We start from the raw sequence: 20,366 nt of genomic DNA, 5'->3' as shown, positions 1-20,366 counted from the left end.
GTCCAGCAACAACACTACTGGAGCAAACCTGCTCTAGACAGGGGCTCCTGCCCCTGCTGTGGACCCCACATAAACTGTATTACCTAAAAAGTATGCTTCTTTTTCCACTAAAAGACAATCAGAAAGGAGACAAAATTACTATCCTTGCCATTCAGGGGGAAAAGCATGGTGTCAAGGAGGTGATTTAAATATTAATTAACCTGAGAGCTACCAGCAAGTACAGGTAGAGCACAGACTCCTTCCTGAACAGTTTGTATCCAGCAGGGAGGCAATGACAGGATCTAGACCACTCCCCCCATCACATTACTGCCAGCCTCACCTCTATTTTTCATCTTTTTTAACAGATTTATTTTCCTAAAAACTTGCTGTAAGGAGATACTTGTAATCACCTGCCTGCATTTCCAGATAATGACATAATTACAGTGTTCATAAATGTATACCGTCCTGCTGATGAGACAAAGGCTAACTGATATTCAGCTGATTTGTCAGTTCCCAACCTTGTTCCCTGTGACTCACAAATTTTCTGCCTCCATCAGTCTGCAATGACCTGAGAGTTCTCCACCACAGTTTACACGGAAGTAACTCTGGCCAACCCTTGAGAAAAGGCCCTGAACTGCCCAAACTCTCGTATAAGTCAGTCATTGTATTTAAATCCCCCAATACATGGAATTATTCATGTACCCTTTGTCCAAGGAAATAAAAATTAGATCATAGAAGTCCTTCCATGGAAAGCTTCCTCCATTAAACTAAAACAAGTCAAGGCAGCCATCACCCATTTCTTCACTGGACAATCTACACATCTGACTGAAGAGTTTCCTTACTGCCACAGTTACTTATAGTGCTATGACCAACTTTGCAGGGCTTTTCTTAAACCATACCAGTCTTGTTCTGAGTAACCAGAAGAACTGTCAGTCACCATAAATCAGTGGATCCTTGCTTAGTTTTGTTTCTCAGTCATCTCTCTTGCTCATTCTTGTAAATAGCTCCAGGCTCAAGGATAGAGTTGAAGAGTTTATATACCTACCCCCAGCATGCAGAGATTAGTGACTGTTAGAAAGGCTCTCAAATAAACAACCAACCACTAAAAATAGAATTATTAACACAATTAACTAGCTCTCCATAAATAACAGGTTCAAATGTCTGTGAGAGGAGAACAGAACAACTTTCTAGGGTTTAACGGCAACCCAGAGTGCGTAACAAAGAACTCCCTAGGGTTTAACAGCAACGCAAAACGCTTTATCGCTCACCTGGCAAGTGAGGGCTCTCAACCTCGCAGACCTGCTCAGGGCACGTCCCGACCCAAGGCCCCTCGAGGAGTTTCCTTGGGCCGCGTCCTGACCCAAGGGGAGAGTCCTCGCCCGCAGCTGCTGCTCCAGGGGACGAGCTCCCAATGGCTCCCAGGGGACTCCACTGATCCCCAGGCCCAGTCTGACCTGTAGTCAGTGGCGGCTCCCGTTGGCCAAAGGCCCCAGTTACCACGAGGCCCTGAGAGCAAAGGCAGCCCCAGCTGCTACACTTCAGCAGCCAAGAAGCTCTGCTCTCCTTGGGCGGGTGTGCCTGCTACAGTGACCATCCCTCTTTCCAGCCAACCTCCTAATCTCTGCTAGGGAACTCTCCTAGAAATCATAGTTGAAACTTCCTCCCCTCATCCAGATGATTACTTTGAGGTTGATTCTTTTAAAAAGACAGTACAGAGCAGGCAATAGCAACCCTGAATTTACTTCCAAAGAATCCCGCCCTTGGAGCGGTCTGCTTATCTGAAGCAAAGTTTGCCATCTGTCTTCCAGGTCTGTACTGTGGTCACTGTGCTGTTCTAAACATACTGTGGTCACTGTGCTGAGTAAAAAACATTCTGAGTCCTGCCAGTATATCATTAGCCACAGGGTTGGTAAACACTGACTTCCCTCCTATGCCTTGAGGATTAACTTCTTACAATTACAGCTTGTGACAAATAACTGAAACTTAAGAGGAAAAAAAATCTGTTGTCAGAAATCCTTCCTGACACAGCATTATTGCACCGGGTGCTAGGAATTCACCCCTGTTCCAGCATTCCCAGCTTAGGACATACTTGTGTCTCTGGAAACGCAGTTCACCATTACTCTGGCACTCTCTCAAAACAAACACTAATTCTGGATGGCAAGGAGGACAGAACACCCTTTGATCTGACTGCACGCCCCATATCTCACAGATATGCGTAGCTGTATGTGCTTACAGTTCTGCATCACAGGAGTATAGCCTCAGAGCGCAGTGTTGCACTGTAACTAGAAGGCCTGACAGCAACCATGCAGCAGCACGAGGCACTCTCTGTGTGTTGGCATGTGTCTATATGAGTTTGTATAGAAGCAAGTAAAATAGAGGTGACAATCTCAGATGTCCCTGAAAAATTGCCAGGCTTTATATAACTAAGTAGAAGATAATTTACAAAAGGGGATCTGAACCCAGGGTATCTTTTCTGAGAAGGTTTTTTATTCACATATTTAGCTTTTCAGGGAGAATGAAATATTAATGTAATTCTAAGAGATACATATGATAAGGACTTCTGAAAAACTGCTAGCCTCTACGAATTAGCTGAAGTCGTTTTAGGTAATAATAGTCCACTGACCAAACCTTCTCAATGACAGTCTAACTTCACAAGCCAGGAGCGGGTGTCAAATTGGCACATGATATATAAAAAATCTCTGTTCTGGATTTTCTATATTCCTGCATAAACATTTTCACAGCCAACTGTAACATAAAAAGATGAGAAATGCAAGTAAGACTCAATTTCTTATACTGTTCTCTTAAATATATCTGCCTTTCTTTTATCCTGATCTAATTCCTTAATTCTCTCTTTAATTCTGTTCTGTATAATTCAGATTGTATAATTTACAGTTATCCATTGATTTTATAATCTAGCTCTCAGAAGAGCAGGTGCACTAGTAGAGGTCCTAAAAAATTACCAATATAGGTGAAAAAGAGAACACAACAAAAGTTTGTTCTTCTAATAAAGTACATTAATAACATTCATGAATAACACTAAGCATGCAGTCAGAATTCACCCTGAAAAGAGACATTACTGAAAGAGAATTAAGATGACAGAAGACAGATAGAACTGCATCTGCACAGAGAACTTCACATAGAGCTGAGCAGGAATGCACCTGCAAGACTACACTTGCTAGAAGAAGACATATTAACAAGATGGAGGGTGATCACAAAAAGTAACAGAATGATTAACGAACAAATATAGTATGGGATTTTAAGTCTTAAAACATCAGAATGGCTGCACTAGCTCAAATCAAAGATCCTTCAAGTCTATACTCCATCTCCAACTGTTCCAGTAACCTGGGAAGGTTAGCACAGAGTAAGCACATTTGGTGCTTTTCCCTTCTGCTCCCCCCAGATATGTTCCCCCAAATATGTTCTGCTCAGGGAATTCCTGATCTTGAAGAGCTTTATCTGTTTATTAAACTGCAACAGAAAACTCTTCTAAGATGTGCCCAGTTTCACCCTGAACCTCTTTCATGGTCTTGTCACCATCCTATTTTTTTGCAATTTCTGTATATCTATCTCTTACATGAAGAACAGCTTATTTTCTTTGTTTTTCTGGAACTGACTGGTCCTTTTAGCCCAAAAGACAGTGAGCAGTCAATCCCCACCCATTAGCTCATCACCACTGATGATTCTGTAGGCCTCTGCATATCCCCTCCTCCATGGCCACTTCTGAAGGCTGAAGAACACTAATCTGCCCAGTCAATCCTCATATGCGAGCCCTTCCATCTAATTATCCTTGCTGCCATTTTCCAAATCGCTTCCAGTTCTAACATGGCATTCTCTAAGATAAGGGGATCAGATCTGACCACAGTAGTCAAGGGGTAGGTAAACCATGGATTTATATGGTGGGTAACTATGTTTTCTTTGCTGGTTACTTCTTCCTAAAATCTGCTCTGCTTTGCTCATTGCTCCTAAGCACAGAGCTGATGTTTTCCTGGACCTGTTCCCTACAACTACAAGGTCTTGTTAATGGTAATGGTCAAAACTAGGCCCATTATTTTTCATATTACCCCATGAACGTAGCTTTACATTCATATACTTTAAATGTCATTTGCCACTTTATTGTTCAATCATCCAGGGTTCTCAAATGTTACTAAGAAAACATTCACAAGAAGTGAAGCATCAGAATTACTTGCCATGTAATAAATACAAGATAAATCTAACACAGCATCACTGATGTTATTAGTTTCCGTGTATTATAAAAGATACACTTAAGAACCCTGTACAGGGAAAATACCTAACTCAAATAATCTTTCCACAATGGTATCTACCTCAAAGAGCAAATCTTCTTTACTCTTTCAAGTTTTTAATACTGGTTTATGACCAGTTTCACTTCACAGATCTCTACAGATCAATTGAACAAATATGACAGGTTTTGATCCCTAGGACACTGCTATATTCACTGGAATTTACAATATTCACTGATATTGCTAATTTACTTATACAAGAAATAACTGTGAAGAGATCACTCTTACAGCTGTTCTTTCAAATTTTTAATGCAATAAAATTTTGGAGGCTATTTTTTTTTCCCTCTTACAAGAGCTCTTTTTAACAGTTCCAGCAAGAAGAAACATAATCTCTACAGAAAGACCAGCATGTTAATGGATTTCTGAGAAAAAATGAAACAAAACAAACAAAAAACCCCACCAACCTTTCCAAGGCAGAATAATCTCCCGGTCACTGTTTTGGGTACATGTTTACTTGCCAAGACTTGAAATGGATTCAAACCTTTGAGCATGTTCAGAGGAAACAAGCCTATATTTCTAGAATGTGTGAGGTGACTAACATTTTTGTTTAACCTAATTTGTGTATTTATCTGCCTTGAATAAATTTGTATGGCTTACAAAAATGCGCTGAACAATGGCTTCTTGTTTATTTCATAGGGGAGTACTGCTGCGCAATGTAGCATTTCTGTGGTCCTTAGGCTTCATGGACAGCAAGTAAACAGATTTATGATATAGTTAGAATGGACTGTGGTTGTCATGAGGTGTGACAGCTGTTATTTTATAGTACTTAAGTCAGTGTGAAGTGACAATCAGCCACCTACTGGAAATTGTACATACAGGCATAAAAAATGTGTATCCACATGATTCCTGCAGCATGTAAATGCAATAATGTAGTCATATTCCCTCTTTCAAAAGCACTCTCCTTGGCACATCGAGACCGCTTATTGGGCAGCTGTGATGCTCCATGACAAATTGCCCATTTTCCATGCTTACCCATTCTTTACAGCATGATCCACCCTTTTTCAAATGTGCAGTCTTGTTGCATTTGCAGTTTTTCCCATCCGCATCCTTTTTAATACACAGAATGACTGAATTACTGGTAAATACACAGATGTGAAAATAACAACCTATGTCTTCCCCACTAAAGATCCATGCATGAAAAAAATACATTACTATCAAGATAAAACAGGGTAGTTCCTGATCCACCTTCATCACAACAGAAGAAAGACATTTCAATAGAAGCACTGCATACACAGGACATGTTCAGTAACACAGCCAAAACCATTACCTGGTGCAGCATGTTAATTTGACACGGATTCAGGAGGCCAGACCTGATTGAGTAGAGTCAGAATAAGGGTACAACATCAGGAGCCAAGAAACCTGGCTTCTCCTCATGCCTCTATCTCAGATTGTTTATGTAACCCATGGGTAACTCAGGTCGGGGCTCAAACGCATGAATGAATGATGACCATCTAATAAATTACTGTGGGTCCAAGCAGCAATAACTCAGGATAACTATTTGTATTCTCTTAGCCAGTGAAGGACATGTAAATTGATCCAAATACTTTGGATCTGAGCAGACATAAGACAGTGCTTAGAAACAGTTAATAAAACTCAGCTGACAAGGAGATAACTTCATGAAGGCCACATTGCTTTTGTTAGGTGCCCATAAACTGAATCAAATAATTTTTTTTTTAAGGAAGCATAAAGCTACCTGTGGAGATCTAAGTGCTCCAGACAGTTCCTTCCCATATCTCTTACAGATCCTTGTTTATTTATCATGTGTTAAAAGTTCTGTTTCCCTCAACACAGAAGAAATTTGTAAGAGAAAACAGTTACCCTGCTCAAATTAGTCTACACACTCAACAAGGTAGGTTTTTTTGGTTTGGTTTTGATGGTTTGTTTTTATTTTTAGACTTCTAAGTTATCATGCAAGGTGCTGATCAGACAGATTCATTCTGCCAGGTCAATTTTTTTTTTCTAAAACATTGGTAGGATAAATTTGTATCAGCAGGTTTTATGTAAGATACCATCTGTCAGCACCTGACTCTCTTTATGCAAAATGGGTATCATTTGTCCTCACACAGACAGAATAAAAGCAGAAAACCAATACAAAACCCCATGCTGCATACTTGCCTAACTCAGCAGGATATGGGGAAAGACAGACGGGAGGAAATTAGGTTGCACTGAAATAGTTTGTACCGTTTCAAAAAAGGTCTTATGTTTTGTATGCAGAGTCTACAATGAATTGACAGGGACTTGCAAAGCAAGTAGAAACACAGTAACCACAGCCATTGCCAAATGGGAAAAGTAGGAAGACTGAAGCAGAGTAGAGCCCCAGATAGCAAAAGAATTAAAAAACAAACAAAAGGGGGGGTGGGGGGTGTCACGTGGGATGTAAAAAGAGGAGGCGACAATGTGTGTTTCTTGATTTTAATATTACTTCCATCAACAAGCCACAAGCTGTGCATTCAGCTCCCAGCAGAAGCTGTATATATGCTCCATCTGCACAGGTGATTATTTCATTTATTTGTACACAAGTGATAATATGTGCATGCTGATCCCAGCAACACACTGAGCACTCCCTCTGCCTTGCCTTCCGACCCGTCTCCAGGTTTGAGCTACCAAACAGTAGCAGAACGACCAATGTGAGCATGGGTTAGCTGCCTGACAGGCCAAACACCCATATTATTTTTAAATAACTTTAATGTCACCAATTTACATATTAAAACAGAAACACTGATTCAAAGTAATTGTTTGGATTCATTAAGGCATTTGGGAGGAGGAGAGAGTATCTTCTTCCTCAGCTGGAGTTCTGCATGCTCAGCATTACAATCACTGCATTTCGATGGGTTCCCCTACTTCGGCCAGGTGGAGTCTGGTGAACACTGCCCCAGGACAAGTATTTCAGCTTCGCCTTCTAAGTTAATCGAGTTCTCTAAAGTGCCTGTTGTTGCACAGTAGAAAAGAAACGTATGTTACTCCTGCCCTGTGGGCATAATACACAACTTTTCATTAGATCACTACCCAAAATCCTGCATATTCAAGGCTAAACATCTTGCAAGTACCAGGTGCTAAAGTGAAATGGATTGAAGTCAAGTGGGACCCCTCAGACAAGGCTCACTTCATTTTTCCTATTTCACAATCAGCATATTCACTTCCAGGTAAGATGAAAAACAGATGATAGTAACATCATCAACAAGTAAACAGCTAAAATGTATCCTCTCTTCTTCTCAGGTCTACATAAAATTCTAGTAGCAAGTGGTGCCTAAGGAGAAGGTTCAATGTGAAACTGGAAACTACAGTTTCAGAAGACAGCAACACAGGTATATCCACAGGGTCAGCTGATGCTGACTACTCAATATTCTGCACTTCTGGTGCCAATTGACCTAACCCACCCTGAATAGCAGATGTTCTGGACTCTAAAACAATACCCTATCCTGCACATCCCAGATCAGGCTGAAGACACCATCCTGCAGCACATACGTAACATCCCTTCAGTCACTCCAGGGGTCACAACTCCATACACTGTCTGCCCCACAGTTCATATTGTTAAAACCATGCTCCAGTTTGCATTGTGGGAGATTCATGTTTTGGAGGACAAGATACACCACCAGTGTTTATGTCACCTGGCTCTTCAACAACTCCTGGTCTTTCTCTGGAGACAGGCTAATTCCCCAACACCACCATCACAAAGTTTCTAGTTGTTACATATTGCCATTGATTTGTTATTAAGTAGATGATTTTGGATCTTATGATGAAAAATAATCGTTATTACATAATCAAATAGAATTTTATAAGAATATTAGTTTTATAAAACTCAGAGAATAATTGTATATTGTTTTAAGTAACTATGGAACACTGTGTAACCATGTAACCAGCTGTGCTGCTATGAGCTCATCTGTAAAATCTGAGACCAAGACCGCATGGGCCACATAGTTCAATAATTATTAATCTTGAAATAATACGTTATTGTTTTGCATGTCAAAAGGTAGAAGCTTAGGTAAGATAATAGAAATTAGAGAAAATGAACTGTAACAACCTGCCTATGTCTGCCAAGTTATGAAGAAACTACGTAAAAGGTAATTCTGACAGGGGGAGATCTCAACCACCGACCCATGGACCACGGACTCTTATTACACCCCAGACTCATTTCAGGACTGCAGTGCACATAAGCAGAAAGAGGCGTGGATATTAAAATGATTTCCAGGAATTAGCATGTTTATGTATGAGCACCTGATTAATATGTACTATTGTAGTCTATATACTCAGCACGTTATATGAATTAGGGGTGTGTTGTTGGTGAGACGATTCCCCTGCGCACCCAGCTGTTAATAAAGGAGTGTCTGCTGATCTACATCACATGGGTGTCGTTAAGTTCTTTTATCCCACTTTTCGGTGACATAGTCAGGCAGCCATACCTGGAGAAAAGAGGGACACATGAAGATTTCATCTAGGTCCTGACCAGCAATCAAAACAGAAACATTTATTTTCATCCTGACTACTTCTTTGAGAAGTCCCAGGGTAGAGGTTGCCATCCTCATGCAGTGACGGTGCTGCAAGGCATAAGGAGCTGGGTGAACCATAACACCAGAGCAATCAATGCATACATTATTTACTCCAGTTTCTCTACATCCAGCCTGTAACTGTCTCTGCTTGCACTTCTGGCTTCCAGATATATGCCAGCCACAATTCTTCAGCTCAGGACTCAAAACAGTTCCCCATGAGCGACATGCTTATTAAATGAGCTATTGACAGAGGTCCTTTCTACCTTAACTCAGACAGCACTGGTTTACTGGTTTCTTCCTTCCCCTCTCTCCACTCTCCATGCAGTTTAAAAAAAAAAAAAAAAAAAAGCAGACAAAACAAAAAAACACAAAACCCAAGATGATGATTTATTTCCCTGAACATTCCTCAGCTTAGTATCCCTTCATCTGCAAGCCATAAAAGCCTGGGGCAGTGCAATGCCCAACATCAGGCTTGTACAATGGGAACACCCCATGCGTTTCTGATGGAGCAGACAGCTCTGAACTCAGGCTTGTACTCCTACAGCAGCCAGACACCGGTACCACTGACCAGGATTACTGCCAGCACCCCTTCCAAGGTTCCTATGGCTGGAGAATGGGTGTCAGGCTGAGCAAAGCTGGGCCAGGCACCACCTCCTCCTCCTCACAAGAAGCACCTTGGTTTTTGACAGCCTAGAGAAACACACAACTCAGACTCTCAGACCTGCAACATAAGTCAAGATAAATAAAAACCCAGCCCTCCCCCCCAAAATATAACCCAGTGAATATGTATGTCTTTATACCAGGGATATTCCTTGGTGGACTGTCCCAGAACAACTCCTTGGAAAAGATGGATCACCATCTCCAGTTAATGTCTCAAAGATTTGGTAGAAAACTGCAGCCATCCCTAGTGACCTGAGCTCCTCCACAACACCTTTTTGTGTGACTGCAACCACAGGAGGAATAACATAAGCTGTAAGTTCGTTTCAGTGTTACCATAGTTCTTAAAATAAATGCTATTGAATCAAATGCCACTGCTTAATAGGTAATATGCCTCATATAAAAGTAAGTTCTGGAGTGCATCACTTCAAAGCAGTTTGGTTTTTCATTTTTTTAAACAAACTGGAATCAAGGACAAGTAAGAGCCTTAACCTAGAATTGACTGACTTAAGCTAGGAGTGACTGACAGTCAATTAATATCACAACTGCTAAGTGGCCTCTACAAAACGGGTCTCTGTCCAGGCCCTACAGAAACAGGTGGCCGCACTACAGAAGCCAGCAGCACGGCTGTACGAATTGCTGAGGGACGATCAGTCAGGCTCAACCACATCAACCACCACAGCCAAGTGATCCTCTAAACAGTATTTTATTCTCAATGAGCCCCATACAGCACACAAAGTACTCTACACAAGGCTTTTGTTTCAAGTCCAACACCCACTTCTGATGCAAGTTTTCCATTTACAAATAATTAAAAAACCCCCACATTTCTCAGCATAAAAATGTAACACAGATCTTCCATTGTCTCCAACACATTTAGTCCTCAAAATCTTATTCTGCATTGTTAAAATGGCAGATTTGCTTAGGTTCCAGGCAAGACTGTTCTGAGAAATGACCCATTAAGACATACAAAATCCCACAACTTTTCTACCCTCCACCTTCTAAGGATAACACCCAGGAAACAAGAACTTGTATGCAGTCTTGCAGTCAACTTTTGAATCAGCACGACAGCATCCTAACCTTGGCTTCTGAGTCTGCACTTCTCAGCGGCAATCCAGGCCAGCCAACACTGGTCAGTCACACTGCTCTCCCACGTCTCAGCAGGGTGCAGCAGGGGACAGGCAGCAGGCAGAGACCCCCATAGCTCAAGGCAGAGGCTTCCAGCTCATATACCCACTGCCTCTCAAAAGAAGTCCTTTGGCACAGAGGGTTTGGTTTACAAGCGTGATGCCTAAACTCCAACTCCTTCCCAACATCTCTAAAAAAAACAAACCAGGTAAAACTAAATGAATTTCTTTCAACCCCACTGCCTTCGCCCTGCCAACTCCCTCTTCCCATTCAGGGAAAACGTAGTGGTCAAAATGTTCCATAAAACACAAGTGCCACACAACCCACTTGAATCTGGCCTCCATCTACATCTTGAATAAAAAAAATAAAAAGACATCACACACAAACAATTTTCACATGTTTAATGTAATGGCACCCTAATTAAGTTTACAGTACTTTAATCTCCACTAAATACTGTGTTTCAAAAGTATAATGGGGAAAAAACAAACATAAAAACCACTCTTTTCGGGTAAAGTTTTAGAAAACTCAACCATTTGGAGTTACATATGCATAAATGCCTTTCAAAAAATTGTTAAGAATTGTACTTTTCACCTTTATACAACAAAAAAAATAGGTTTTGCTAGGTCTTCTCACAAGATATGGAGATCAGAGATGGCACTTAAACTTCTGAAGTCAGGGGTGTCGTAAGGTTATATCGGGACTTCCACTGGAGAGCCTGCCATAAAGTAAATGCTATAAATAGAAAAAGAATGTGCAAGAGCTCTGAAGGAGTGAGCAGCACATGTTTTGCAAGCCTGTGCTCTGACAGCCATGGAACTGAAGACTGCTAACTGAGGAAAAAGCCTGACTGAATTTCTTCAGCTAAAGTCTATTCAAAGCATACCCATCATAGAAAGTCATATGGGTAGCAATACACTGCAGGACTAGTGACAAGCTCTCCTCTGGCTTTTACCTTGGATCAACAACCAAAACAAGCAGAATGGTCACTTGGAGAAGCCACAGGAATAATAATAGGAAGTATCTGTTGCTCTTCCTATGACAAATAATTAAGAGAACTAATATGGAAGCAGAAACAGACTAGATAGAAGTCTTGTTAAGGTACTATCAGCTAGAAAACTAGCAAGGCTACCATTTTATTCAGTTTCATACTTTGACTTTGAAGAGTTAAGGAAAATAAGTACACTTTGTATGAATAATCCTTAAAGAGAGGAAGCTAAACTGGAAGCAGCCAATGACCCTTCATTTTCACCTAAAAGCTTAGCCTGAAAGATTATGAACTCATAAAGTCATTTAGAATAGACTTAAATTTTTGGGGTAGCTGTGTTTCCTACAACTTACAGTGCTCATTTTTGCTTTTATTCCTTTAATCCAGGATTAGGGAATGGACCCAAATTCATAACTGGAAAAAACTACCCTTGGATAAGTCAGTGGCTTGGTTCTAATAAGAACTTTAAATATTCCTTCTCCTGTGCTTAAGAATGACTCATTCTGCTGGTTCTAAATTGTTTGGGGTTTTTTTTTTTGGTTTTTTTGGGTTTGTTTTTTTTTAATAAGAAAATATCAATTAGACTAAGAAAGGCAGTAACATTTTACCCTTGCATCCTGCTTCTAGAGCTGCCTTCCACCTCTAAGTTCCAGCAATCATCCCTAAAGGACACGCACTAATACTCTCTTATATTTAATACTAAAGGCCACATCCTTCCGAAGTCTTATCATTGTAAACAATTCTCCTCAAATGCATACAGAAATGTCCTCTAAAAATCTTAACTATTTGTGAGAGAAAGTAATTCAGAACTTTAAGTTAGTAATTTGTTCACTTGGATGCCCATATGGTATGAATCAGACAGATATATTTGATTCATGCACAGGACTGATGGAGTATGTTAAAGAGAAAAAAATGCAGAAATCTAAATGAATTGCAACTTCTGGTTGAATCATATATTAATTCACAGAAGAAACTAAAAATCTCTACTTACAAAGAAAAAGGGTGGAAATAACTGACACTCACTCCAGCACTTTTCCTGCTATAAGAATATTGCACATTCCGATAATGTTGCACAAATTACTGGCTTTTTATAAAGACCATATATGAGGTATTAGTCTATTAATAAATAAAGTACATGGAAAAGGAAAAGCACTTAATATAACGCAACAATCCATTCTAAGTATTTAGTGAATGAAACCTGAACAAGCAATAATACATACCCTTGAGGGGAAGTTTACTTAGCAAACAGGCAGCTTGCAATATCCATCCAAGAAGTCAAGGGTTAACTCTCTATTGATAAAGATTTTTAAGAATGCAAAGCCTATTTAGAACAGTGCTGCTTAAAAGGCTCATTTTGCTCATGCAATCAATCTGAAAGGTAAATTCTTATCTCAATTCCAAAGGGAGAGCAACATGTGGGTGACTAATCTTATTAAGGGGAACCAATTTCATATACTAAGCTAGTTAGGAAATAAAACAGAACTTCTGGATTGACATCAGTTAAAATATACAGAGGTTTTGTTGTGGGTTTTTTTTTTTTCCCTTTTAGTTTTAAACAGTTTAGACTGGTTATGTATTTCCATGGTGCTGACATTGATACCCATTAGTACTGTCTGTATTAGCTGTATTAGAATCCAGCACCTCAAGGCACTAGATGAATACTATAATTTTAATTTTCAGTTTTATTCTGTATTTATGCTAAGAATTTACCTTTCAAATCACAACGCTGAAAAATTCTTGCTGATGGGTAACAAATCTGTCAAGCTAAACACAATCTATCTTTTTTTTTTTATTTAGACCCTTCCAGAAACACTAGGAATCTATAGGCAAGCTTATCTTGTTTAAGTTCACAACAGAGGAGTATTTAAGTTCAATAAACTGAGCTATGGTAACTACATTGCACACATGATAATATAATAAGCATAAAACAAGAGTGTTTTCGATATGCTCATCCAAACATTGTTAACGAGATATTTATATTTTGGAAGAAAAAAAAAAGACCCGATGTGCACACAAATTTATATACATGAATATTCCTTAAATAAGTCAAGGGTTATTCAAATACTAGAATCTTTTCAGGCCAATGAAAGGCTGCTTGGAAATAAAAGTAATTCCTATATCACTCTGTCAGGTGAAGCACAACATATTCCCTCTTGTTATTTTCCAACTTTAAAAAGTGTTTTACTACTAATACATTTGCAATGCTGGACAGAGTAACAAAGACCCAGGTAAGTCATATTTCTACTTCTATTTTGGGTAAATTATCTAATTTACACACAAAGTCCATACCAGGTAAAAACTGCAAGTGAAAACTCAGAAAGATGTGATAAAAAAGCAGCACTTCAAAATTAAAGTATTTACTCTGCTGCAGTCCATGCACCAGTAACTCAAACAGTCCTGAATTGGCATATATGAAAAAATTAATTATATTTATGAAATTAAAAATATATATATTGTGTTGAAGTTCAAATTTATGGAAAGTGTTAACTAAACTGAAATACATACGATTTCTTCTGTCACACAAGATTATTTTTCTCCCATTCTAAGCAGTTAATGAGACATCTACTTCCCAAATGCACGTTGTTTCTATACTGAAGGTTAGTTTTATCTACAATTTCTTTATGGCAGTTAAGTGTTTTTTAGAACAAACAGTTCCAATAATTTTTTCCATGTTAGAACAAAACCAAGAAAGATTATGAAGGTGTTGAAAGAAGAAAAGAGATGAAAAGAAAGGAGATGTTACTGTCCAGAACAGTCTGTATAGGTGGTAACCATGTTTCCTCGTCTCTGTGTGACAGTCCTACAGTGCTTGCTGGATCCATGAAACCTGGTATCAGTTCGCACTGCGTGTCGGTGTGCATTTTCGAAGTCACTAAACGAAAACATTTTTTCCATATTTTCAAACACATCATCAAACAGTCCACCTCCAAAGGAGAACTCTTGGAAAGAACGTCTTTGCCGATTGTGAGCTTCCCGATGACTTCGGAAGTGATTTTCAAAGTGTTTTTTGGACCGTGAGTTTTGACTAAAGAGGTCAAAGTCTTTGAACAGATCATCAAAGTTGAAATTAAATGACTGATGGAACGGGCTTCCATTATTTCCTTGTCCTCCATGACGGCCAAACTGATCATATTCTCTTCGTTTATTCTCATCTGATAACGTTTCATATGCTATTTCCATTAACAAAAAAAAAAAGTTTAAAAAGTTTATTTATAGTCCCATCTAAAAAAGGGGAAAAAAACCAAAACAAAACAAAACATACACAAAGAACAGCTTCTCCCACTCCCTCAACAGGACAAATTTCAAGCAAGACTTTCATTCAACACACAAGCCCAATCAAGCTCAACATTTCTCCAATTCAAAATAAAGTTATTTATAATAATAAATATAGCCATACTATGAGGACAGATTATATCCTCAAAACATTAAAATCATATAATACAACACAGTTTAACTAGCAATAAAGATTAGTGCTTACATTTGAAAGAAAACAGCAATGACACGTGATCAGAAAGACCGAAGGGGGATGAGTTTTACCTAACAAAATGAACTGCTTGTGCATTCCTAACCCAGAAACACAGTGCAATGTCTGCAAAACAACTTATCAGTCAGCCAGCAAGTTCTAGCCACACCACAGTTACAACTAAGCAACAAGATAAACATCAAGAAGATAAAGGGAATGTAATTCCGTGTCCAAATTATTGATTTTTCAAAAGTTTATTGTTTAACTCAGATTTTTTGATTGGTTATAACTGAAATGGAATTAGGTTTCCATCCAATCTTTGGTCCACAACTACAGCTACTGGTGTTCCAAGGCAGAAACTCTGACAGATAATATTAAATATTTTAAATGCTTCCATTTTCTTATCTGTCAAAGGCTTGCAACTATTCTATATACTTCAACATTTACTTAAGAGAGAGTCCTCCTTCAATAAGTGCTAACAACTGCAGGAAGTATCTAACAGGACTGTCCCTCCCTTTCACTGTATTAATGACTACCTTCCTTTCAAAAGAACTTTTCTGCAGACAAGAAGGTAAAACCCAGAAATCTCTAATTAGCTAAGTCAGGAGAACTACAAAAATAAATGGATGTTATAACAGAGTCTACAGGGAGCAGAAGTGGGAAAGCCACCTTTTTCAGAAACCCTTTTTCTATTGTTGATTATTTGCTTCCAGCATTATAACTTATCCCTAAACATTTATGATTGGTGTATTCATTCCTAGGACCACAGGATAATTCAGGTTGGAAGTGACCTCAGGAGGTCTCTACTATAACCTCCTGTTCAAAGTAGGGTCAGTTATGAGATCAGACTAGGTTACTCAGGGCTTTAATCCACTCATTCAAAAAAAAAATCTCCACGGTTGGAGACTGCACAACTTCTCTAAGTGTTCCAACACCAGCCTATCCTCAAGATGAAAAAGTTTTTCCTTATAACCACTCTGAATCTCTTGCACTTGTTGTCTCCTGTACTCCTCACCTTGAACCACTGAAGCACTTGCTGTGTTTTTTTGATAATCTCCCCATCATTACCAGAAGGTTGCTGTTAGATCCCCCTGAAGTAATCCTGAGCTGGATCTTACTAGACAGATCAAAAGATAAGAATTAACCCCCTATGGCTAAAGTTGTCCTACTGCCAAGTATTTTTTGTGACAAGAGGCATAAGCCAAAAAGCTTAATAAGCAGGAATGCATAAACTGTGTAAAAAGCCTACCTATATGCAAGGACACAAAAACAAGTCAGATATCAATATTAGACAATGGACACCACCGAAACAGAATTAAGAAAAAAAACCTTTTCACCTCTTATTCATTGAAAAACAGAGTATAGCTAAGTCATCACATTTTCTCACAGATATAAGCCATGTATCAAATCATTAAGACTAAGGTTAGCATATATTACCTTCAGCAATTTCTCTAAATTTTGCTTCTGCACCAGGACTCTTATTTTTGTCTGGGTGGTATTTCATAGCCAGCTTGTGAAATGCCTTCTTGATCTGGCGGTCAGATGCATTTTTTGGAACTCCTAAAATATCATAATAGCTCTCTGTAGCCAGTATTAATTCGGTTATCATTAAAATGCAGAGAGCAAATGTGAAGACAGATTGCGTAGTTGACATTTCTCTGCTTCCTAGAAAGAAAAAGAAATATACTTAAAGAACAAGTTATTTCAGGTTCCACAACAACTTAAAGGTACAACTACAATCTGGAAGAGGAGAACCTGTATATTTTAGGAGTCACTCAGTGCCATACATGTAAGCTCGTTCTTTCACATGTGTCAAACTCCATCCCCCTAGTTTCATAGTCACAGAGTATATAAATGAAAATACTGCAAATTCACATTTCACATGCATCACAAGCATGCTTCAATGTTCATCTTTGTTTTACACCTATCTTTGTGCATTCTCCCACAGAGCTGTTGAAGTAAATATACATTTCACTGTATCAAACAGTTCATGCTGGCACACCTGAACTAGCTTTGAACTAACCTCAAGTTCTAGGACCACAAACACAGCACCTCTAAATTAAACGCAGGTTGCAAAAACCCACTCAAAACATGAAGACCAATTCACTGATTACCTTGTGCAACAGTAAGAGCCTGAAAATACCAGTGGCCCAGGGATCGACTGTGAGGTGCAGGAAGACAAGACTGTTAGAGACTCATGCTCAGCTTCAGACAGTCATTTAACTGATCTAAGGTGAACATCATAAAGAGTAAAACACCCATTTAAAGTACAGAGTTCAGTCAAGTAGGGCACATTTTCCTTTACAATGAGCTGGGCTTAGCTTGCTTTCATATTAGCTGTACTCTAAATAAAAACACTTATCATATATCTTTGATATCCAAGAATTAATCTAATAAATACCACTACATAAAAATATTTATATATGAAACTCTCAATGTCTGAACTCAATTCCAAAAAGGAAGTCTTGTATACTAGACAAGCAGCTTCAATAATAATTAAAAGTTTTAACTTTTTTCAGTAACATATTTGTCAAAAAGTTACATTTTGAAACAAACTGATGCTAGAACTCAAGGAAAAAGCTGTGTCATAATTCAGTCATAAGAAAAATCAGGTCCACATAGCAACATAGTCTTTCATGACTTTTATGAAGGACAGAGGGAGCTCTTCCTACCAGAAGAAGAGATCAAGTGATTTTCCAAGGCCTGTGCATATTATATTTAAAACAGAGTATAAAAATGTGAGTGTTCCAAGACAGAATTGCTGTCTGGTCACCTAACCAGCACGATGTATTAGAAGGCCCTGAACATGCCAGAAGCAAAACATTCCCCTCACCACATTACACTGATTTGAGTGTACCATAAATACAACTCAGAGATGAATAGTATTACTTTCTTGAAAGTTGAATAAACTAAGCCTGAAGTCCAAGTACCATGGAAGTTAGAATACTTTTAGACAGTACGTAGCCCAAATATTTGTTACACAGAGTTCAAAACCTTTGATTATCAGGGACATAAGACAACTAAGCCTTTAATAAGAAGCTCATATCCTCTAAAGAAAATTAATACCCAAGCACCAAAAAATTGAAGAAAATACCATTTCTAAGAGGTAAGTCAGGGGGCTAAAATAAGTGTTGTGAGGCAAGAGCAAAACGCTCGTAAGATTAATGTACCCATGCCCTCTTAAACATTTCTTTGGCTAGCAGCCTGCGTGATATCAAGTGTTAAGGAGCAGCAGTTGAAACAAATAGAATTTTGATCGGTGTACTTAAATACCAAACAGACAGTTCTTTTCAGTATTCTTCATGCATACCTGACATATTTTAGTACAAGCCTTTCCAAAGCTTTTCCACATATTTAGTCTTACCAGTTCACTAACCTGAAACTTTGCCACTTGGGCACTAAGAACTACACACACCTCCACACTTTTTGGGCTTTCTTCCTGTTTGTGCTTCACAGATGCAGATTTACAACTTCATCTCATATGTGAGCTTGTTTTTATTTTACTTCATTTCCTCACACCTTCATTGTGCTTATATAATCACCTGCTGCATTCTCTTAAGGCTAACCTCCCTGCTTCTACTATTATATACTGAGAAGAGCTAATAAGAGCAGTTTATGTCCTTCATTAAGGGTCAAACCCTCTTTTATAACTCTCAAGCTCATCTGAGCCTGAGAACCTCAAGCCACACTCCTCCTTTAAAGCTTTCTGCTCTACCTCACCTCAACTTCTATTATTTTAATAGTGACTTACATCTCAGTTTTCTTTTTTTTACAGTTTTATATTAGGATTTCTGTAATGCAGTTCTATGCCATACTGCCCCTAGTTTTATCTGGATTTCTAAACCATATTAAAAAAAAAAATCAGTACTGAAGTTTCATTGTTTTTTAAATGTTTAAAACTAATGTAAAGTGCAGATTTAATACTGCCCTTGAATAACTCAGTAAAATTTAAATATAAGTATAAAATGAAATATAAATGAAAATCAAATACGAATGATCTTCCAATATAAGCAGCATTTTAAACTTATGAGGTTTACACAAAGACAAAGCAAGTTTTATATTTGGAGAGTATCATCAATTTTTGAATTTATTTTTAAAAAATACCTATTTCATATGCTGTCAGCACTTAGTGTTGCTACTGTTAAATAAGATGTTAAATGTCTGACCTCTGCCCAGCCATCCCTATTTTTACAATCGCTTTCAAAATAAAGTATCTTTTAAACTCTTATTCTGCTTATGTCTCTTCTCCCTCGGTTTCTCAATTGAAAAGGGACAGCTAAGTTCCACTTTCCAGGCAGTGTGCAGCAGTTCCTTAACACACATCCCAGAATTCATTAAGTTCTTTACACTTCTTGACATTAAGCTCATGTCACAAAACAGTCCCACCTAACAACCATGAAGAACTACATTTTCTTGGGGTATATGTAGCAATAAAGGTAGATATTTTACTAACACAGATTAACTAACTCTGATGGATAGGTAGCTACAGATCTCAACTACTATTAAACTTGGTATACAAAGTATACTGTCTTAATGTTTATCAAAAGTATTATAGATGTGATAACAGTTTTTTATCAGTTCATCAACATTTATCAATAGCTGTACAATGAAGTGATGTTTAAGGATGATGTACCTGGAATAAAATCTGTCACGTATAACAAATAAGGAGCTACTTCCATTTTGCAATGCAAATGTCCTGTTCTATCCCTCTTTGAAAGTAATTAGCAAAGATCTTAGGTAAATACATTTCACAAAGTCTCACATACTCAAAAAACCCACAGCATCACTACTGTTCTGATTACATGAACTGCGATGCACTATCTAGTGAAATTCTAATGTTGTATAATTATTTTTGCAATCAACTTACTAGCAGTAATAAAGTTACCAAAGTTTTCCATCGGTTCTCATATCACGACTAACCCGATGAGTAAGCAAGTCTCCTAGTCCACTACCAGCTACAGTAAAGTCTGTCAGACTCCGGGGCTTGTACATCTTTTGGCCTCTCCTATACTGACCGTAAAGTAAATCTAGGAGAATGCTCCTGAATACTGCTCTGGAGAAGAGGGAAACGAGACGGAGCGTCCCCTGGCATCACCCTCCCTTGCCAGACCCTTAAGGAACCTCGCCAGAGCCGTACCACAACGCGAGGCCGAGCCAGACCTCGGCAGACGACATCAGCGACACTAAGTGACGCTGTCCCCCCTCCACGCCGGACAGGCTTGGGAAAGACCACAGCAGATGGGCCTAACGAGAAACAATAGTCCAGAGAGACCCAAAAGGCAAAAAAATCCATCAGGCCGAGTCCCAGTACCCGCCCCCCCTTTCCACAGTGCCCAGCCCTACTCCCCCAGCCGGCCCCGCGCCCCTCCACG

The 20,366-nt window shown here is 38.9% G+C and overlaps 1 protein-coding gene across 6 annotated transcripts; it reads right to left on the bottom strand.

Annotated features, from left to right (window-relative positions):
- Positions 1-12,094: 12,094 nt before the first annotated feature.
- Positions 12,095-20,290, bottom strand: DNAJB9 (DnaJ heat shock protein family (Hsp40) member B9). 6 transcript variants are annotated; one of them, XM_026868293.1, is made up of 4 exons: positions 20,116-20,215; positions 17,109-17,222; positions 16,432-16,659; positions 12,095-14,701 (listed from the first exon to the last, which is right to left on the bottom strand). In XM_026868293.1, the coding sequence occupies exons 3-4, from the start codon at positions 16,646-16,648 to the stop codon at positions 14,271-14,273; spliced, it is 648 nt and encodes a 215-aa protein (XP_026724094.1). In that variant the 5' UTR covers positions 16,649-16,659; positions 17,109-17,222; positions 20,116-20,215; the 3' UTR covers positions 12,095-14,270. The 6 variants fall into 6 exon arrangements, with proteins under 6 accessions (XP_026724094.1, XP_026724096.1, XP_026724095.1 ...); XM_026868295.1 differs by lacking the exon at positions 20,116-20,215 and adding an exon at positions 19,915-20,097; XM_026868294.1 differs by lacking the exon at positions 20,116-20,215 and adding an exon at positions 18,371-18,683.
- Between the last annotated feature and the right edge of the window lie 76 nt (positions 20,291-20,366).

This window comes from Athene cunicularia (assembly GCF_003259725.1).
Source record: "Athene cunicularia isolate RWA chromosome 1 unlocalized genomic scaffold, athCun1 chr1_part2, whole genome shotgun sequence".
Classification (NCBI taxonomy): Eukaryota; Metazoa; Chordata; class Aves; order Strigiformes; family Strigidae; genus Athene; species Athene cunicularia.
Note: the sequence above shows the minus strand (reverse complement) of the source record. Positions and strands in the feature narration are given on the sequence as shown.